This window comes from Fukomys damarensis, unplaced genomic scaffold (genome assembly GCF_012274545.1).
Source record: "Fukomys damarensis isolate Sample0158 unplaced genomic scaffold, DMR_v1.0_HiC HiC_scaffold_23, whole genome shotgun sequence".
Lineage (NCBI taxonomy): Eukaryota > Metazoa > Chordata > Mammalia > Rodentia > Bathyergidae > Fukomys > Fukomys damarensis.
Window position 1 is genome coordinate 14,505,787 of NW_022900935.1, and position 22,883 is coordinate 14,528,669.

The window sequence follows — 22,883 nt, forward strand, 5'->3', positions numbered from 1 at the left end:
GCTTCTTTCCTCCTCTTTCCCCTCAATATATCCTGAGCATTTCCACCTAAAATGTTTTGGGGTTGAGGTCTTTGACTTCTGTTCCTTTATTCTTTCTCGTACCCTGTTACTTCAGTAGTACCAGCTTCTTTGAAAAATTCCATGGTGCAGGGACCCTGTTGTAGACATTTCAGAAGAGATGACTTAGTCACAGTCCTAAAATATAAACCACCCACTGGGTCATGTGAAGCCTAAAAAAAAAAGATAAATTGACTGAAACCTATGTAGGCTGTTTGCGTGTCTCTAAAGGCGAGCATGCTTAGGTCAATGATAACAAATAAAAAGACTGGCCTCTTTGTGTGGCACCTGTGAGGAAAACTTAGAGCCAATAACTGAGCTTTTTGATATACACTTACCTGTAATTGTATGGCTCTTTGGAAGTGGGGACAGCAATGATGATAATGTGACTGTAATATGGGCCTAATGGCCTTCGTGAGCTCTGTGCCCATAACAATAATTATAGCCGCTTCTGTGAACAGGCTGCTGTGTGTGAGTACTATTCGAGGTTTTACAGGTTTCTGCTTCAAGGAATACAATTTCCATTGTAGATGAGGAATTAGCAATTCAGTGTGGTACAGCACTTCATCCTAGATCATGCTCACAGTGAAGGACAGAGGCCTGAACACTCCAACATGCCGCACTGCTGCTGCACCATTCACTTTGTATCTCTGCAGTAGAATTGTTTACATTTTGCCTTATGTACATTTCATTGACCTTACAATAATGTCAAAGTCTGTGTCTGCTTCACCTACCCTCCCAGCAACAATGGAGGCTGAAAATGTCAAATGGACTTGCCCAAGAATACTTCTTGCTCAATATCTGGATCAGGAGCTGTCTTTAACCACCTGTACTCTCTACTTGGAGATAGTCCTAGGAATCTGGTACCTCCCAACTGTGTGCCATCTAGCTCTGAAAAATGCCAAATGGTTCTGAAGGCCACTGGAATATGAATTTAAGAGACCAATAACGCCTCTAGCCTCTGGTGCAGCAGGTGTCTGAACTCTGTGGCCCATGCAGGCAGTCCTGTGCTACCAGCTCCTGAGTGACCCCCTGTCCAGATAGGATCCTTTCCCTGAGGTTTTATCTTTCACTTATATTTTGTGCAAAGGATCCTGTGATATTGAAGCCCAGATTTTTTTTATGTAGACAATTCAGAAAATAAAAGCATAAATGAGAAAAGTGAAAATCTCTAGTAACTCTATCATTCAAAGCAGTCATTCTTAACATTTTGTAATATATTCTCTCAGCTAAACTACATGCTAAGTAACATGTAATCAATAAAAGTGACATAATAGCATACGTTCTCTGTTTGTAACAAGCTAAGTGGCTTTTCATCTGTATTGGTTATTCCAAGTCAAGTGAAAGCCCATTAGAGCAAGGTCCAATTCTTTCTCTCACTGTGATGTCATGGGGTGGAGGTGGGCTTTAAATCATACTTAACACCTACTTAATATCATTTAGAACATTGCAAAGCACTCCACTTTCTAATAAGGAAACAGCTTAGTCATACTCACTATGCTTTATTTATATTCCAGCCTTTGAATTTTTCCACAGTACTTTAAGTTTCAGGCTTCAGGGAAGAGGGTAGAGCAGTCATAAGTAGAATAGATGATCCATTGGCAGGGCCAGAGAGAATATTGTGTGTAACTGCTATCTATCTGAGGAATTCTTATTAAAATTATTATTTATTAAGTAATTCTTGGATATGTTTTACATCCACAGAGAACAAAGTTTAAAAAATTCAAAAGGGCATACAGTGAAAAACACGCCCCTCTCTCACCTGCCTCCCTACCACTGAGTCTCTCTACCACCCACTTGCCCTCTCTATGGCCATCATTGTCCACAGTTTCTTGTGTGCCCTTGTGGGAAGCATTCAGAGTTCAAAGGGCAGAGGGTCACAGAGGTCATCAAAGCTTCTCTCCTCCACTGCCTCAGTATCCTGTGTGAGGTCATCACAGTAACTAGACCTCCGAATTCCCGACAGCATCCCGAAGGGAACTGAGTCTCCTTTCAAAGCCCAGTGGCTGGATCAAAACCACTGACACAGACCACCTCACAAAAAGGAACACAGCTCTGTGCTGCCAGAGAAACAATCTCAGCAGGGCCACCACTGAATCTAGACTGATCTCCGGTCAGGAGACCAAAAGCCTTATCTGGGCTGTGCCGGGACCTCACTGTAGGCAAGCTGCTTTCTGAGCCTGGGTTTTTGACTAAGTGATTGCCCCAGTCCCTTCCTCCACTCATAGTGTAAGATTAGGAAGAGGATTGCTCAAAAACAGTGCTCAAGCTCTTTTATACATGGCAGTTCCTTGTGCAGTGAGTCTGGGGTGGGCCATGGCTCTACATTTCCAGCACGTTCCCAGTGATGTGATGCTGCTGCTCCCGGGACTGTGAACTGTCCTAGAGCCTTAGCACCTAAAAGTCTAGAGGAATGTGCACTTCAGAGCTGAGCAGCTGCCTCTGGAGAACCCTGGAATTAGATGTCCTCAGGTACCTGTGTGGTCTCTGGTCCTGGCAGTGCTGCTGGAAGAGGAGGCTCCATGAGCTCTACTGTATGCCAGGCATCGCATGAAATGCTCCATATACACTGCCTCAGTGTATATGGTTCAGTTCTTACACCTACCTAGTGGGATAGGGGCTGTGATTATACCCATCCTGCAGAAGGTGTAGAGAGGTAACATATGCAAGACTACTCAGCTGGTAAGAGGTAGAGCGGGCATTCCAAAACAGACCTTTTTCTCAGTTTTAATTTCTTATTAGTACATATTTGCATTAGATAGTGATTACATCCATGTGAGGTGTTGGTACATGTACTTAACAGATCTCAATTCTTTTCATCTCAATTCTTTTCATCTCCTTTCCCTCCTCTTCCTCCCAACTCCCTCCATCTCTTGATCTTCCCATTTGAAAAAGAGCTCCGTACTTCCTGTCTTTTGTTTTGCTCTTTATTTATATTTTGGGGTTCTTATATAAGAGACATTATGTGATTTTATGCTTGTGTGTGATTTATTTCACTTGATGTCATAGTCTCCAGGTGCATTCATTTACATGTGAATGACCCAAGTTTATCCTTCTTTGAGGCAGAGTAGTACTCTATTGTGTATAAATACCATGTTTTCTTTATCCACTCATCTATTGATGAAAATATAGGCTGCTTCCGACATTTAGCTATTATGAATTGTGCTGATATAAACATGGCTGTGCATGTGTCTCTGTAATGTGATGAATTTGACTCTTTTGGGAGAATACCTAGAAAGGGAATAGCTAAGTCAAATGAAATTTCTAGTTTTATTTTTTGAGGAGCCTCCATACTGATTTCCATAGGGTCCAACACAGATCTTTTGAGTCCATCCTTCTAGTCATGGCATTAAACCAAAGAAAAGAATGGCATTCTCCATTCCAGCCTTGGGAACAAACACCACGGGGATTGCTGTATCACAGGTCCTCTGCTAAAGTCTCTCTGGGAGGGGCCCTGCCTTCTGTCAGCTCAGCTGTGTCCTTCAAGAAAATGTACCTCAGCTCACAGATCTGTCCTCTGACTCAAGTTTTCTGGATAATTTTAATGGTTCTGGTGGCAGCTGCATCAGTTAGGGGTAGGAAGGCTTCTTTCACGAGCCTCCTTTCTGTCTCCCTCCACAAGAGAGTTCCTAAGTGCTGCATGAACAGCACTTAGTTTGTGTCGGAGGAAGGCCATGGGCCTTAACAGGCCACATCTATTTTCATTTACCTTCTGAAAGAAGATTAAGGGGAAAATTCAATTTCGCCTAATGTCTCCCCCCAAATGGCTAATTTATATGCTAATTAGCAAGATAGGGATCGATGAGACTGGTAATCAATATGATATCCAAGGCACCAGCAATGAAATTCATTTGGAGATGCACTGCCAGTGGAAATGAAGCAATTATGCAGAATAAATGGGGCAGTTCAGGGAATAGAGGCTCCATATTGCACTTGACTGCATTATTATTTCCCCCTTTACTCCTCCCCTCACTCTTTGCCCACCCCATTAAAAGCAACTGTCTATTGAGATCCTTTAAGGCACCACAAAGCAGCTTCTTCCTCTTCAAATACCTGATCCTGCCCTGTCCCTTTGGACTTCTGGAAAAACAGAGCTAGAGAAAATGACAGAGTCTGAGAAGACCAGTGGTATAAGTCCTGGAGGAGAATCAGGTTAAATAGGAGGTCTTTGTGTCATATACTGAGTAGTGAATAAGTACTTTACTTTTACGCCTACTGAGGTTGGCTTAAGACTTTTTTTTTTTAATTTAGAGAATAGTATAGTTACTATATTGTCCAGAATTTTTAGAACTGTCCTTATTTCAATTATTCCATTCCTGAGACCACATATCAGATGATGTGTCCTATTTAAGTCTAGTGTGAAGTAGGCCATAATGTCTCCCTAAGATATAGCCTAATTCTAGCAAGTCTTGTTTCATTCTGGATATTTATCCCAAGGTTTCAGATACTTGGGGTGGGGGTAGGGTGGCTGGAATTATCTCTGCAGGTTTAGGAGCATAATGTTACTCATTTCAAATTTTTCAACTAAGAAAATTAAGAGCAGCCTTTTATCCCAATACCTGCTCACTAGATTTACCTGAGGAGAATCTGTCCAGTTTATCTTTTTCTAAAATGTATTTCAATGTAAGTTGCCTTCATTATTGTACTTCACCCCTAAATACTTCAGCATGCATATTATTAAAGTTTAATATTTGTTTGTTTTTTAGGTAAAATATACTATGAAATGCACAAATCTGAAGAACGTTCTATAAGTTTGACAAATGTATACATTGCTGGAATATAAATCACTATCACTGGTCAGCCTTGAGGTCTCTTCATTCGCCTTCCTAGCCACTCTCTACCCTTCGCTTCCCACTAGTTTTAGAGTCAACCACTGCTCTAATTTTTTTCCACCATAGATTAACTTTTCCTGTTCTTAGAAATTCGTATAAATGGGACATATAGTTTCATTTAACATACCCATCACTGCATATATTCTTTCTTTGTGTTGGAATATTCAAAATTCTCTTCTAGTTATTTTGAAATATATAATAAACTATTACTATAGACTCTGTACTGTTAAATATATATGTTAATCTTCCTATTTAACTGTATTTTGTACCTCTTAAATAACCCTTATAAAACCCTTAACATGTATAAAGCTTTTATTCAGTGTACTATTTTTGAGATTCATCTGTTATTGTGTATATCAGTGTTTGTTCCTTTTTATTGATGATCAGTATTCCCTTGAATGAGTAGCTTATTAAGAATGAAACTGCCACAAACATGTCTATATATTTTGTACAAGATTTTTATGAAAAAATGTTTTCATCTTGCTTAAATAAATTCCTAAGAATGAAATTTCCAGGCCATAGAGTAGGTGCATGTTTCATTTTTATAAGAAGTTTGAGTGTTTCTTACAGCAGTAGAGAGTCAAATAATGGCTACCAGAAGCCGGTAAGGGTAAGAGGAGAGGAGGGGATTTAATGAGTGTAGTTAGCTAGTAGGGTTAAGTTCTAGTATTCTATAGCACAGGAGGGTGACTATAGTTAATAAAAATTTACTGTATATTCCATAGCAGCTAGAAAAGACAATATTGAATAATCTAACACAGAGAGACAACAAAAATGTTTGAGGATATATATGCTAATTACCCTGATTTGATCATTACACATTGTTTACATATATCAAAAATCACACTGGCTGGGGATTTAGCTCAGTGGTTCTGCCCCCTGCCTGGCAAGTGCAAGGACCTGAGTTTGATCCCTGGTACAAAAAAGAAAATCAAAAGTCACACTGTACCACATAAATAAGTACAAATATTATGTATCAATTAAAATTAAAATGTTAAAATAAATTGCTAAACCATTTCCCAGACTAGATTGCTGTTCTTGTGAAGCTTTTAAAAAGCACTGCCCCTCCCTCAGAAGATTCTTAATTAATTGGTCAGGAGTGGGACCCAAGCATAGGTATTTCTGACATTCTCACCCAGTAGTTATAATATACAGCTGAAGGTGAATAATCGAAGATTTAACATTAGGTCCAGATGAAAGACCTTCAGGTATCTATAATAAATGTGAAAAGTTGATTTTTTTTCTTACTTTGAAAAGTAGCTTTTTGTTGCCATTCCTTTTCTCCTTTACTTTTATTGTTATAACGTCTTGGGGGGTCTCCTATGGCCATGATAGTACAGGCTTTAGAGTCAAAAGGCCAGTTTTGTATTGGCCAGTTTGCCACTTTGTAGCTGTGCAACTTAGAGGAAATTGTTCATTAGATTCCCTTCTGCAAAATGGTGTTTTTACTGTGTATTCCAACTTTATAAGGACTAAAGTGCATAACTGAGAAAATTTTTCTGAAATTCACTGGAGGACCACCAGTCGGATTCCCTAACTCTGCCTTTCTGAACAAAGGCAGATTAACAGTTCTTTTCTTTGCTCCCCTAAGGTGGCGCTGTACTGGAGGCTGAGCATCAGAGGTGGGAGAGGTGTCACTACCTTCGTATAATGATTGGAGTGTAATTATATCTTGACTTACAAATTTGTAAATGCTACAAATCAGCAGGATAGAGATTTTCCATTGGTTTTCCATTCCTGTTGGTGACTTGGGCTGATCATTGCCCCCATGGAACCAACAAGGAACCTTTACTAGTCTGCTGGTTAGAATTGGTTAACTGAGAACTCTCCAGCAGCTAAGGTCCTAGTATATGCCTTCATTGACTCTGGTGTACTGAATATTGGATCAACAACAACAAACAAACCTATTAAAATCTGATCCCTATTCTGTGAAGCCAGGCTGCTACCCCTGAGGAGACAGTCTTGGAGATTATCTGCTGAGTCCACTTCATATGGCACCATCCAGCTCTGATTAAACTGGCCACGAGCCACACATAGTTGGCATGTGTGGCTCCCGACAGTGTTTTATATAAAATGCTCAGTACTTGTTCAAAGAAAAACAAATCTCTTTAAGGGATGTCATAAGTAGTATGCTTTGTCTCATTTACCTATTTATATGAGAATTTGCCTATTAGGGCCAAAAAGAGTGTAGTTGCAAATAATGGGTTTTCCATGTGCGACAGGCCAGCATGAAGCTTTTGAATCAGAGAAGTACCAGGTTTTAGCTGTTTTCTGAGTAGGAGAATTGAAGAGGATTCTCCTTCTTGTCCTCTACAGACAGCTATAGAGCAGCCAATATTCTTTGTCTGCCTGGGAAGAAAGTAGGGTTTTGAGAGTATCAGAGATTTCTCTGGGGTCACATTGTCAGCACAGAGTCCCGAGGTAAGCATGGCTTCTCCTCAAGTTTTGGCCTCCCTGATTGTCTCCATGGAACCTGCGTGGTTTGTAAGAGGGTATCCGGCAGAGAGGCAAGGGAATGAGATCAGATGGCCTGCTCTCTGAAGCATGTGCCTGGCTTCAATAGTCCCCTTTTGGGTTGGTTGTATTCTGTAATGTGTCCCCTGAGAAGACAGACTAAGCAGCCTGTGTTACCCTGCAATTTCTTCAAACTATTTGCATGAAATACTGCAGACAAAAAGCCCAGCTCCTGATTGGCTGTTGCTAGGTAACAACATAATCATCAGGAAATTAGGCTGTCCTCTTTTTTTCCAACCCAGAGTATGTGTGTGATTGCAGCATTGTGCAGGAAGAGAGAGGGAGTGGAACAAAGAGAGATAAATGGGATGGTCTTGAAGGCGGGGACACCATAGCCACAAACCTGCATCCCACGGTAGGACAATCTGCTTTATGTTGGGCTCTTTACTCAGTCACGCCAATATTGGTACATTTTTCTTTTTCTTTTTTCTTTTCCTTTTTTTTTTTTTTTTTTTCCTGTAAGAATGACAAAGCTGGCAGGGCCCTGCAGACAGCAGGAACAGAAGCTATGGAAGCAACTTTGACATTTGAAGCAATTTTTTAAAGCAGAAGATAGTATTTAATATATGAGGATGACTTGAGTGAGGGTGAATACGTGAATGTGCCTAGAGAATGTGTATAGGTAGGTAAGAATTCAGTGGCAGGGCTTCAGAGTGCCTGCAAGGAACAGAACACTAGAATGTATGAATGAGGCATGTGACAGAAAAATCAAGCATGCTGTGAAATGTGGAAGGAAGCTCCTGAAATTGAAATTTAGAACTGTCTGTTATAACTCTGCCAGTGTTCTGGCATGTTGTCCTTCAGTTATTCATCCAGGCAGTCCTCAGCCTAACCCTGTGCCTGGTTAGACTTTGCAGGTAGATGTAAAAACATTTGTGTGTTTATGTGTGCATGGGTATGTGCAAGTGCATGTGCACATACAACCAAAACACCTAATTCGTTTTCAAGGTTGTGTCCAAGGATGACAGCTGTAGATCCCTGGCAGATGAACAGCCATGGACAGTTCCACAGAGTACTGAATATCCATAAAAACCATGAGCACTTTCCCTTCATGCCAGCGCCAGGTGGCTTTCCACCTCCAACTCCCTTGTCTTGCCCTCCCTTTCATTTCCCTTGCAGTGACCCTGCCCTTACACTAGACCCTCCATTGCCATACTGCATACTTCACTAGCTCACTACAACCCCAGGCAAGATAATTGCCTTTTGCCATTCATTGTCTGCCAGATTAATGACTCCTTGTGTGTCTGGTTGCTCATTGCCTCCTCTGAGATTCCTCTGTGTACTCTCCCTGGCTTGTCTTTCCCCTCTGGCACCCTCCTCAGATCAGCCTCTCTAAGCTCCACATCTGACTTTTTAGAATCCATTTAATTTAATTGCTAAAATAGAAGCACTGCCTTTTTTTTTCTTTTCTTTTTTTGCCTGATCAAAGGAGATAGTCCCAGGCATGATACAGAGGGGAACATTTTTGTAGAAGTGATAAAAATATGCAGATTTATCAGAAGAAGACTGTAGCCCAGGCTCAGGAGATCCTCCCAACCACACCCCTCACCCCAAAGATTTGCTGTCTCCAGTGGGTGAGCCTAACAAGACTCAGAGCTCCTGCCCTGCAGGAAAAAAAAAGTCGACAGTAACTTATAAGGGCCCAAAGCCCTTTCTGAATACAGGTATAAATGCAATGAACCTGGTGCTCTGCATAGCCTCTTCTGTTTCTAACTAACTTTCATTAACTCTTGGTTCTCAGTTCTCCCTCCCAGCTTTCTCATACATTAAAATAGAAAACAGTCCTGTTCCACCTCTGCTTCACCAGCATTCTCCTGAGAAAGTATGTTCCAAGTGTGGTCCCTGGACTAGCAGCATAAGAAGCTGGGGTGGGATTCAGCAATCTTTTAACAAATCCTCCGGGTAATTCTGATGTATGCTAAAGTTTGAGGCCTGAAGTTTTTGCATTTTCAATAAATGTTCAGATGATGTTGACCACTCTAAAAAAAATCTGTCCTTAGAAAATAGAGACAATATATGATCAGAATGATCTTCTACCAGTCCCCTTCAATATATCTAAAGTCCCAATCAAACCCATCTCTAAAGACCCACCTCAAATGCAACTTTAACTGATTCAACTGAAAATTATCACCTCTTTACATTTCAGGGCTGGGCAAACTGGGGTCTAGGGCCCAAACCCTGCCTACAAACATTTTATGTAACGCTCTCAAGCTAAGAACTGGTGTGGGGGATCAAAAATGAATATGCAACAGAGGCCTTATGTGGTCTGCAAAGCCTAAATTATATAAACTATATATGGCCCTTTTCAGAGAAAAGCTATCTCCTATTATGTACTTTTCTTATTTTTCCTTTTACACTGTTAATTTCCTCAATAACAAAGTTGATATTTGAATTGTTTTTATATCCATTCAGTATGAAGCACATAATAGTTGTTCAGTAAATAATGGAAAGGTGGTTGAATGACTTAGTTGGGTATGGATGGGTGTTCTGGAAATAAAAAAAAATTTAATTTTTGTTTAGCCACTTTGTGGCTCCCCATTGCATTAGATAGGAAGAATAGTTTTGTTCCTATCAGATGAAGAGAATCAGGAAGTTCATACTAACCAGTTGTGGTGATGCACACCTGTTATCCTGGCTACTCAGGAGCCCAAGGCAAGAGGATCAAAACTTCAAGGAGAGCCTCAGCAATTTAGCAAGACTATTTCAAAATAAATGTTTTGAAAAATGTCTGGGGATATATCTTGATGCTCTATAGGTTCAATCCCTATACTGTGGCGGGGGGGAAGTTCACAGTAATGGAATATACTCTTTTCCATACAAATGCTGAGAAAAAATGAAACACAGTCAGGAGCTGCCCTGCAGTTTAAAAAACAAGACTAACATTTTTTAAATGTTCATAAATGAAAGAGTTTAAAAATAAGCAAAAATTGTAAAATTTCAAGTGTATTTCTATATCCAGTGAAAGGTTTTCATGGACTAGTGTGCTGCCAATGTTAAAACAGATCCTAGCAGTACTGTTAGGTGAATAATACCTGCATTAGGGCTGCCTGTTCTGTTTGGACAGCTCCACTGACAGCAACTTGCTTCCACATCCTAACAGCTCCAGTTGTTAGTAAGTACTTTTTTCCACTAAGCTGAAATTTCTCTTATAATTTGTGCCCAGAATCCTCATTCTGTCAGCTTTTATTATCAAAATTAGCTACCTGAGTCTTATGAGAAAAGGAGTAGGATAGAGTTATACTTGACTAGAAAGGATGGAGTGTTGAGGAAAATTTACCTATTTAGGTAGTTTCCTCCTGCAAATATTAGAGAATGGATTATAAATGCAAGAAGCTAAAAGCCAATAGATAAGCTAAGAGAGAAACCCATACTTACAGGTATGAAATGAAATAGGATATTCCCAATATGAAAGGAATCAAAAGGTTGGTGGTCACAGTAGATCATAGCTGACCACAGACTCATGGGCTCGTGTATGTTTATGCTAGAAAGGAATGTTAATTGCAAGTAAAGTTTATTACTTGGGACAAATGAGGATGAGGAGGCCTCAGAGCTAGGCCTGGGGGACTCTGGAATTGCTTTATGATCCCAGAGGTATAAAACAGCTGCCATAGTTGCTAGGGTAGAAGCAGAGCAGGAGAAAGACCCTTAGGAATGGCTGAGCCCTCTAACTGGTGGGCTCAGGCAAAGAAGAGAGGGCCTTATAGAGAGAACTGTCCCAGAGAGGATGGAGGGGAAGAGAGAGGAAAGCTCAAATTGTGCACTTGTTTCAAGTTGTACACTTGTTTACAGTGTATATATGGTAGTCTTATATTAATCCAAACACCTTCAGAGCTGATAAATCAATCATTGCATGAAAAATAGCCCTAACAAGAATGTTTATTAAATGTTCACTTACTCTCTGAATTTCTAAAGCACCTTTACTGGGCAGAACTTTAAGAACTATGAGAAATGCAATCTAGTAATTAGCAGTCACTAACTTCTAGTCTTTCACTCCCCTCCCTCCCTCATATGTATATGTGTGAGTGTACCTGTGTGAGCCCCTCCCACAGAAACGTGCATACGCACACATACCTTGTGGCTTATGTCTGTTCTGGTTATCATTTCCAGTTTTACCTGGAGGTGAGTTTGTTTTTGCTTGTTTTCTTTCTTAGGAAGAAAATTCCTAGGATTTTGAGAATGGAGCTTTTTGGAGTATGGTAGAAAGCTTATGTCCAAGCTAGGACTAAGAGTATATTCGATCATTTTCAAGGATTAGAAGCTCATGTATTTGAGTCCCTTCACATTCAAGGTACTCCCACATTGCCATTTGGACATAAACTCTAGATGTACACTGTTTTGGGTTGCACTGCTTAATAATCTTATCGCTGCTACTTTACCTCTCAGAACTTGTTTCCTCTATAATTACTGCTCTAAAAGCAATGCCAGAAAGGAGGAGCAGATAAAGGGAGGTTAGCTTTAACTGGATGTCTGTTCTGTGCTGCACATGGTTCTAGGGGTTTTGCTTGCATTTTCTTATTTGCTTTTCCAATATTGTAACTCTTAATAATCAATGTAATTAGCATGCTTTTACAGATGAGGAAACTGAGGCCCGTGGAGGTTAAGTAACCTGTCCAAGTTCTCTCAAATAGGGTCAAGGCAGGAATCAAAGCAGCTTCTCTGACTAAACAACTCTTTCTCTTATAAATCAAGCTGTGCCTGAAACTGTGCCCAGCTCTTGGTGGACATTCAGGAAAGGCAGGCTTCCTCTAGCCCTTCTCTCCAAAGCACTATGGAGCCATCATTTTTGTTCTGTATTGCTTTTAAATTACACAATTGCAGGTGGCTTTTGTAACGAGTAATAATATGACCAGCCAGATGTGTAGATAATTTATGTGAAAATACTTATGAACAGGAAAGGCCTACATGTCCTAATTATTACACCAAGTGTGATTCCTGAGCTATATATGGCTGGCAGATTTGCTCTCACTGACCCAACTACTTAGGATGACTCTTGTTAGACAGCCTATTAAATAGAAGGCTATGTTACCCCAATTAACTTCATAAGAAGTGACTGGCCTAGACTGGTGTAAGTCAGAGTGGTCTAGACTGGTGTAAGTACAAGGAATTCTGCCTCTTATGGGTGGAGTTGAGACTGGTTTCAAGTCCTACACCAGCCATTTGGTAACTCCTTGGCTTCTGATAATTATAGGACCTCTATGGACCTCACCTTTCTTGTGAGAAAAAAATGAAATAATCCCTATATCAGGAATTGTTGTGAGGAATAAACAAGATTATGCATATTAAAGTTTCTCTCCTGACCAAATAAGAGTAAGTGGCAAGAAGTATTGTTATTTATCAGTACCAGGCCCAAGGATGCTGGCCTCTTAATGGATAAAAGATCATTTATATACCAAATAAAAGTCTTCATGAAAGAGGCACTCTGCTGTCCCTGCCAACCTCTCTTGACTATGTCAACATGTTTAAAGCCCCACTCATTTAATTTCCTCACAGGGGTTGTAAAAGGAAACTCTAAGACTACACTCTGAAAAGCAGCTCTGGGAGGATCATCCCAGTAATCACAGGAGAACAGAGCACCCTAACATTGTGCCTCTTTTACCAAGACACTCTTGATAAAAAGTTTCCCTTCATAAAAGTCAGCAAACATCCTAGCCCCTCATGCTACAAAATGTCAAACAATACCTATAGAGAAACCTGAGCCACATCAAGAGTAAGTAATGAGGACTGCTCAAAAATTTCTAGATCAATTTCTAGCACTCGAACAGTAATTCTGAAAGCCTGGTAATCCACTACTGCCATGACCCTGTTCTGCTTAATTGTGCTTGCCAAGAAAAAAGACTGGCCTGCCTTTGGTTGCCCCAATCTCAGGCCAGTTCAAAGCTAAGTTGGAATGATAGAAAATGGCAATCTCTAAAAATGGTAGGAGTATGTGAGTGTGAGGTATGTGTGTGAGAGAGAGAAACAGGCAGAGACAGAGACAGATTTAATATGGAGAGATTTTACAGTATCCTTTTCTGTAGCCTTGGCTACTGAAACTTCTATTACAAATCCCAAAAATGCATAGCTCTAGTAAAAGTAAACAAAGAAGAATTAACTGAGATTATAGCATAAAGAATTTATTCTACCATTAGAAACAAGAAATATTTTTCTAATTTGAGATTATTGCGGAAAATCATAGTTTTTCCCTAGGGAGAAAAAAGTCTTCTATTCTAACCTATCATTCTGTGCCTGAGCTGTGTCCTGTCTTTTAAATGTATTTTGTTTCCCCTACTTAAGAAACTAGTGAAATCTATATTTACTGTTCTATTCTGTCCATTTTGCAGAAGAGGAAAATGAGACACAAAGAGGTTAAATAACTTTGTCAGGATTGCATTCATATATACCATGACATAACAATGTTCATTCATTTTCATATTACTTAATTTCTCTTCCTTTTTCTGAACTCATGACATTTTGCATATCTGTAATTTTTGTTTCCAAAATGCTTTCTTGTGTCTATGTTGGTTCATTTTTTTGTGAAATATTTGTGGAAGATAGGGTATTATCATCTCAGCCTATGTGGATGTATCATTTCCAGCTGGAAAATGGTTTGACTAGGGTCACATGCATCTGCCTCTTGCAGTCACCTGGTCCCCATATCCATTACTAAGCACCTCTTTCCTTCCACTTTCTCAAACCAAACTTTACATGTGCTGGGCCATGTTTATTGAGAGTAGTAATATGAATCAAGAAATTTGAGTAAAGGTGTTTATTGAGAGTAGTAATATGAATCAAGAAATTTGAGTAAAGGTGTTAGTGGCTACTGAGTTCCAAAAGTGCCTTCTAGAAAACATCGCATTTTTCATAGGTGCTTCAGTGTCTTACGTGGAAGTGTTCATCAAGAGGTAAAATCTCCCCACAGAGTGTTAGCTATATTTATCCCTCACTTAACAAGCATCCACACTGCTGACTAGGTACCTTGTTAGAATTAAGGATCTAAAAATAAGATTCCCTGACTGCTGATCAAAATCAGATGACCTACTTTCCTATCATAAGTCAGAAGAGGGTGGGGTATGCAAGGGAAGCCTCAAGGAGGTGCAGACATCATGGCTGAATGGTACAGGTTTACCAGGCTCTGGCCAGGGAGATGGACAGGAGGAGCATAGGGAGTATTCTGGTCAGAAGGAAGAGTCTGGGAAGAGGCATGAGACACAGCCTGTTGCCTGACTCTGGCACCTGCTACATGTGGGACACACTAGGTGACAGGCTGGAGAGAAGCTGGCAGATCTGTGCCTGAGCAGTGCCAGCATTCTTCCCTTTCCATGGCAGGTATTTTAGGATCTTCAACAGGGAAGAAATTGTCTGGTAACTCTCCCCCATCCCACTGGCTCTTTGCCTTTTAGTCCCCCCTCTTTCAGGAACTTCATAATGACCAAGAGGTGATTGAAAAGATGGCGTGTGCATAAATTTTTTAAAACTGTATTTCAGGGATTTAGCTCAGTGGTACTGTCAACTGCCTTGCAAGCACAAAGTCCCAAGTTCAATCTACAGTACAAAAAAAAAACTGCCATTAGTTCCCCTCAAAATACTCACCCTCACTTTAAACACACTCTGTCATTCTTGCCACTTTCTGAAGCAGTTCTGGATGTCCTCTTTTGTGTTTTTATGCAGTGTGATAAAAAAATATGGTGAATGCTGTTGCCAAGTACCATCCAATAGAAAGGTAGGCCTATAAAAATATTACAGTGTGTTCTCATCCACCTCATTCACTGGATCTAGCACCATGCAACTTCTGACTCTTCCCCAAAGTCAAAATGACCATAAAAGTTATATGTTTCAAATTTATTCAGGACATCTAGGCAGCCATGAGAGCATAACCAAAGACACTCACAAAAAAGACCTCCACAACTGCTTCAAAAAGCATGAAGAATGATGGGATAAGTTGTTTGAGGCTAAGAGGAATATTTGAGAGGGATTAATGACAATGTGTATTTTACTATAATAAATTTTTAATTTAAACATTCACCTTTTTTTGGTACCTGGGATCGAACTCAGGACCTTGCACTTGTGAGGCAGGCATGGTGCCGCTGAGCTAAATCCCCAGCCCCATTCCAACACATTTTTATCACACCTTGTATGTCATAAGACAGCTGCCTTTTAAAATCATGTAGGGTTGATAATGGAACTCCTTAGAGCAGTAGCTTTCATATTATATGAACATCAAAGTCCCCCAGAGGGCTTGTAAAGTCACAGGTCCCTGTGTACCTTCCTTGAATCTCTGCTTTGGTAGGTCTGAAGTAGGGCCTCAAAGTGGTATATTTGAAGAGTTGCCAAGGGACTGCATTTTGAGGACCCCTGCCTTAAAGCATCTAAAGCAGTCACATTAAAAGGCTTTTTTTAAAATGTCTTTGTACACTTTTTTTTACTGGCTTTATTTGACCTTTTGGGACTGATCAGGATTAGTACTAGGAAATTTAATTTAGTATTTTCTAGGATTGCCATAACAAAGTGCCACAAATTGGATGGCTGAAGACTAAAAGTGTGAAATCAGGTGTTAGCAGGAAATCCTTCCATGCCTCTTCCTACCTTCTGATGACACCAAATATTCTTGGCTTGTGGCAGCATGGCTCTGGTCTCTGCCTCCATTTTCACATGGCTGTCTTATCCCTGTGTGGACCTATCTCTTTACATGACCTTTTAAATAGGAACACCACTTATATTGGGTTAAGGGCTCAAAGGAGATTCAGATGCCCTCCAAAGCAGTGAGACTAAAGGTGGCTGAGTACAGACAAACTTACTTCATTCCTAAGTCCCCAAATACTCGGCGTGTGCAGAACATGCCTCAAACTATATGTCCCTTCCAAAAAAGATCAAATCCTTCTTTTTCTTCTTCATACTTTTCTACTAATCTGTACCACTTTGTAATATAAATATGTGATATAATCTGCCGTTTATAATTTATGAAGAAAATAGTAAGCTTTCAGAAATAGGTTTTATATGTTTAGCTTATGTTTTTCAGTGTTATCATTCTATTTTGATTGCTAGGACTACATGATTGGCTTTAACTTCATGTCCTTCACTTTTTTGTTGGCCTTCATTTTATTTACTTCAGTTTCTAGAGAGACTAAAGGTGGCAACATGCAGAGGTCTAGGAAAAGGGAGAGCAGGTCTTGAGGTTTGGATTGCGTCCATTTGGACTGCTTCCAGTATGTCAGTTGTGTCAGACTCCTGCCAGAGGCACAGTGTCACCCGAACAAATCAAGCTACTTATTAGGTTCATGCAGCAATGTGGAGGTGTGAGAATGTCTCCCCTAGGTCTCCTAAGTCTAGGGAGTTGAGACCTCTTTTCTTACCACCTTATATCTCAGAGAGAGGGGCAACCAAAGAGAAACTTCATCATCCTGCCTTTTCAGACCCTCCACACATATGCTGTACAGGCATAATACCAGCAGCAGCCATTATGGAACTAACTAGACCTCTCATTTCCTGTCATGCTCTGATTCCATTAGAAAACCCTCACCTGCCATACCCCAGGGTATTAGACTAGCTTTGGAGAGCTCTGTTTTCAGTATCTTTTCCCTTTGCTCCCCTGGAACACTGTCACAGCTGTAATCCACAGCAAATGGATTTCCCTGACCCTGGGGACAAAGGCCTAGTGTTTCCTAGACTTGGCGGCTCCTGGAAGGCAGAACCATCAGCATTTCTCCAGCTGCTGGTCTCAGGCCCTGTGGGCGACAGAGACCTGTAATAAGATCACTATCCAAGCCAGTTACAGTCAGCACATCATTCAAAGTGATCCCTTGTGGTTGGGAGGGGAGAACTGACTGAAATAGGAATCATAGCCTTTCAGAGCTTGGGCTCACACAAAACCACACAGTGAGTTGGAACCCACAGAAAAACAGACTTCCCGTTCTGGCTGTCAGCCATGAGTGAGATTTGGCTGCGGTTCACAGTGGGAGTGCGTAGAGATGGGTGGCCTTGGGGGAGAAATAAGGCAGTTATGAAGAGAAGAGAGGAATGAGAGTGGAAATTAAAAGAAAACAATAGGAATGGCTAACATCCTCGAAGCACAGACACTGAAAGTTTTAGGATTTAGGTTTTAGTGTGGGATACTAGAGGGCAGGGTATAATGATAGTTTACAGACTCTTCAGTGACCCCCACTGAAACTCCAGGATGCCTCCTCTTCCCTTAGCCTCAGAGCCTTGAAGTAGGGGCAGATGAGAATGGGGAAATACAGAGCTTTTCTGTAAAGAGTGGAACTATAGAAGAAAAACTAAAAAAACTGCTGTAATAACCCATACTTCCTGATTAATTGTTCTAAACTCAAGTTCCCTGCAACTAAGAGATCAGTGAAAATATAACATATGGCAGGACTTTTGCTTTGCTTTCTCCTTAGGGACTTTCCATAGGACCTCTGGTTGAGTAAGTCCCCACCACCATAAGTCCACTAGGCTTTCAGGGTGCCTTCCATCACACTGGAGGAGGGTCAGAGGAGCCAGGTCACACTGATAAGTCACTCCTCCAAAAATTGGGCCTACCTTTTTGCACAGAAAAGTGGGGGAGATTATAGTAATGTTCAAGTTCTTAAACTGGTTGATGGGTATACGTGCATAGAATTTTTTTTTTTTTTTTTTGGTACCAGGGATCAAACTCCAGCCCTTGCACTTGCGAGGAAGGTGGCAGAACCTCTGAGCCAAATCCCTGGCCCATGCGTAGAATCTTTTTGTATATAATATAGAGAGATTTGTTTGTTAGTATAAAATGTTTGATAGACATTAATAAGTAAAGGATTAAATTCCATGATCTCAGATTTTTTCAGTTCTATAACTCCAGTGTGTCTGATGTGGACTGTTCAATGTTATTGAAGTAGTGGCTCAAGGTGAAATTATGGCTGAAGCTTCGGGGTTTGAATAAATTAGTTAAATAAGTATCTTATTGAAATATTAATAACTACGCCATAGGAGAGGTCACATGTATATATAAAGCATCTACTATAGTGCTTGACAAGTAGTAGGTATTCAGTAAATAATCGCTGTTGACAATAAAGACACCATTAATGAAAGATATGGAAACTAAATTACAGATAGTTTGTTTTAAACTAGCTGAATTCTGAAGATGAGGTGGAAATTAAACTACACTTTATGATGAGCAGTATAATGGAGTGTGGTACATTTCTAGAAATGTTGTTCAACAAGCATGTATGGCATGAAGTACCAGGTATTCATGGAAAAATAGGACGTGACCCCTCCAGGAGTGCAGAATCCAGAGGAGAAAACGAATCCTCTAAGCAGATCACTTCCTTGCAGCACTACATTGTGCATGCTAGGACAGAGACAAGTACCAAGAGCTGTGAGAGCAGCCCTCTAGCTGGATGGCTTAAAGGAGAAATTCAGGCTGAATTTGAAGGAAGTAGGAAAAGAGGTTGAAGAGGCTGCATTCAGTGTGTTTCACATGGGAGGCTCAGGTTGTGCTGAAGAGGTAAGGAGTTGGTTAAATGGAAGGGAGGCATTTCAGGGAAAGGGAACGGCATGAGTAACTCACAGCAACCAAACCAAGGTGGCAAGTAGCAAGGCTTCAGGCCATTAAGAAAAATCTGATCCCAGTGGGAGTATAGTGTGGAAAAGTGGTGGAAAATGAGGTGAGGAAGGCAGGCAAGGTCAGACCTGAGAGACTTAGCATATGCACTTAGCAGTTCAACGAGTGGGACCAGGAATGCACAGTGGTAATTTCACAAATGATGTAAGTACAACTGGGTTGTCACATGCCCCAACAGAACTGTCATATGATCTAGGAATTTCACTTTTACCCACATATCCGAAGAATTGAAAGCAAAGATTCAAACAAGATCCTTATATGCCAGTGTTCATTGCAGTCTTTTTCATAATATCCATAGTCAAAAGGCAGAAATGTGGTGTATGTATATAAGCACTGGAATATTATTCAACCATAAGAAGGAAGGAAATTTTGATACAGGCTACAACATGAATGAACCTTGAAAACATGCTGAGTGAAATAAACCAGACACAGAAGAACAGTTATTGTATGGTTCTGCTTATATGAGATATCTACAATAGGCAAACTCATAAGGACAGAAAGTAGATTAGAGGCTACCAGGAAAGCTGTGTAGAAAAACGGGAGCATTGGGGGTTATTGCTTAATAGTTGTAGAATTTCTGTTTCGGGTGGTGAAGAAGTTCTGAAAATAGGTAGTGGTAATAGTTGCCCAATATTGTGAGTGTAGTAAATATTTCTGAACTGCACATTTTAAAATGATTAATCCCCTGATCCTCTAGTCAGACTCAGTCCCTCCTTCCCCCCACTCTGTCCTGTTCATGAGTGATTGGGAGAGAGCCAAAGAGAGAGAACAGTCTGGAGAGTAAGAGAAGGCAGAGAGTACCATTGGAACTCAGCTATAGCTACCAAAAGCATGTACTAGGACAGAGCCGTTGTAGATTCCTAGCCCTTTAAACTTTTTAATTTTTTATTTTGCTTCTGAGTTGAGTCTGGCCCAGGCTGGACTTGAACCTGCCTCAACCTCCCAGAGTACTAGGGTTATAGATGTGTACTGACAGGCCCAGTTTCTAGATTTTCAGTTCTACTTTTGTCACCATCTGGTATATGGACCAACAATAAGTTCTCTGATGTTCATTTCCTCATCCTTACAGAGGAAGAGCTTGACAGGATGACGATCCCTACGATCACTACCCGGAAGAAAAGTATAGGAAATATGGCTCCTTTGCTAGTTTTACCTCTGCTGACAGAAGGAACAGGTTACAGGCTTTAGAATAAGGCAGACTTGATTTCACACCCCACCTAATGAACCAAGTCTGTCCCTGTCCTTCTGGTGGTAACTGTGTCTTCAAACTTCAGTTCACAGGTAGCCCCATGCTGGGGCAGCTGAGCAACTGATGCCCATACAGTCCTCCCTTGTCCACAGAGGACTGGCTCCAGCATTCCTGGCAGATACCAAAATCTGAAGATGCTCAATTTCCTCACATAAAATGGTGTAGTATTTGCACATGCTCTCATATACTTATATGTTCTCTAGATTATTTATACTACCTACTACAATTAAATTCTATACAAATAGTTGTTATATTATTTAGAGAACAATGGCAAGAAAAAAAGTCTATACAAGTTCCACACAGATTTTTTTCCCCAAATATTTTCCATCCAATGGTGGTTGAATTCACAGTGTAGAACACCTAAGTAAAGAGGCCCAACACCATGTGCATTCTCTAATATAAGCATTTGCTAAACATCTCACTCCTGCCTCTTCCCTCCTAGCATCTGCCTGTTGTTCTACCATCTGAGCACCCTGACTGTGCCACCCTGTAGGCCATGGAGAATGAGCTGCCAGTCCCACACACATCCAGCAGTGCCAGTGCCACGAGCAGCACCAGTGGGGCCAACAGCAGCAGTGGCTGCAGCAATAGCAGCAGTGGTGGCAATGGCCGCCTCACTGGGCCCCAGATTTCTGTGTACAGTGGAATTCCTGATCGGCAGACTGTGCAGGTAAGGTTCTAATTTGTGCAGGGATTTTATTCCTTCATTCACTACAGGGCTTGCCAGGAGAAGGTATGGGTGGGATCTTGTAGAAATAACCTGGAGGGCTCCATAGTGAGCAAAAAGGAACAAGTTCATGGATATATATGTGTGCATAGAGGAAGGGAAGTATTTCAAGGTGGGCCAAATCAAAGAAGTTTGGAAAAGGGAGCGTACTTAGCAAATCAGGAAAACAAAAAAGCCCTTTCTTACTTGATGGTGTAGGTCCTTGAGTGCTGTTTTGGGAAACTAGGTGTGTGAAGGTATAAAGGGCAGACAAGAAAAAAAGGATAAATATCAAAAATGGAGGCTGCTCAAATATAACCCAAACCCATTATCTAAACAAGTGCTCTATGAGAAACATATCTAAGTTTCTCAAAGACGGAAGACCAAAAAAGACTCCCCCAACAGTCCTTTGTCTTTGAGTTTGAGTTTCAGGTTTTTCCTTGACTTCCTAGAGTTTGCAAAGACCATTCATAGGGCCAGCTCTCAGGTGACTATTCACTGTTTCAAAATGCTAATATGACCTTGCATTGCTGTCTGCTATCTGCTCAGTACTGTACTAAAATTTTGCTTATTTATCTTCTTCCTGGCTATGAAAATAGCTACTATTAGGTACATTTCTATAATGGATTAAATGGAGGAGGCTCAGGAAAAGTAATAACTTATCCAAAGCCACTGGACAAAAAAATTGAAGCTATCTCTCCCCCATGCCTGTGTTCTTAATCACAACAATATCTGTTTTCAGTTCCTGAATAATACAGGCAGAAAAGAGAAACTGCAGCTGAGAAATATTTACTCTAAGTAACTTTGTTACAATTTGGATATATTAGAAGAATGACCTCATCCTGCCTTGGCTCTAGGCCCAGATAGGGAATCCGGGAGAAGCCGCAGAAGACAGTGAGCAGCCTGAGAAATCTGATTAAAGAGGAGACTATCATATGCTCTGGACTGTCCCCTCTCCCAGTTATCTCTGCCACACACTTCAAACCATGTTTCTTGCTCCCACTCCTGACTAGATGCAGCCTCTTCCCCTGGCTATTGTAGCTTGGGTTTCCAGGATCTGGCATTAGACTCTGCCTGCCTCCTCCCACACTCAGAAATCTAGGCAAAAGGGTACCAGGTTCCTCTGACAAGTGAAGTAAGCCAATGTTGCATTCTGCACCTAGGCAGAACCCCTGGGGGCTGCTCCTGACTCTGATCAGTGACACCCTCTGTAAGGAGGAATCGCAGAACCAGCCACTGCTGCTGGATCTCTTGGGAGGTCATTTTTAGAAGTCCAAGAAAGACAGAAAAGCCTAGGTAGTAAGAGGAAATAATTCCAGGGACAGCAAGGGATAAAAAGAGAATTGAGTTCATATAGATAGGATCCCAGAGATGAAAGTACCCTGAAGGAGAGAGGAATTAAGGAAGTATGCACAAGTGCTGGGGATATGGGAAGTGTCTGGGGACATACCGGATCCCTTGGAGGATCTGTGATCTCAGTCTGTTTTTACAGAACCCCAAATCTGAGTGTGAGCTTTTGTGCTGGAACAGACAAGGAATCACACTAGGCTAGAAAGATCCTGAACAGAGGGACAAGGACAAGCATCAGGAGCAGTCCTGGGTCAGAGATTGCAGAAAACAAAGAGCAGGAGGTAGACCAACTCCTGGCCAGGCCAGTGCAAGGGATGGATGAGTGGACTGGGGCAAAAAGGAAAAGAAATGTCTCTGATCCTCCTGAGAAAAAGACAGAGTCTTAGGACTGCAGAAAGGCATTTACTTTTCTTTGTTCCTAAGGGTGTTGGAGAACCAAAGAATAGTCTTTTATCACTTCCTAGAGACTGGGGCTCACCATCAAGAAGGATGGAATAGGCAGTAAGGCCAGAGAATGGGAGGCAGTAGCTAAAATGAGGGAGCAAAGGACGGAAAAGGCGAGAGAGAATCAAAGTGAAACATGTAATCCCTGTGACACAGGCC

General features: G+C 41.0%; 1 protein-coding gene across 4 annotated transcripts in view; it reads left to right on the forward strand.

Moving 5' to 3' along the window:
- Phc2 (polyhomeotic homolog 2) overlaps positions 1-22,883 on the forward strand; it is a 100,699-nt gene that overhangs the window by 30,947 nt on the left and 46,869 nt on the right. For 2 of the 4 annotated variants that reach the window (XM_010645209.3, XM_010645211.3), the window contains one exon: positions 20,667-20,894. In XM_010645209.3, the coding sequence (XP_010643511.1) occupies positions 20,721-20,894 (174 nt within the window). In that variant the 5' untranslated portion in view covers positions 20,667-20,720. Of the gene's footprint in view, positions 1-7,669; positions 7,759-20,268; positions 20,384-20,666; positions 20,895-22,883 lie in introns of those variants that run through there. The other 2 variants (XM_033767666.1, XM_010645210.3) reach the window with 2 other exon arrangements.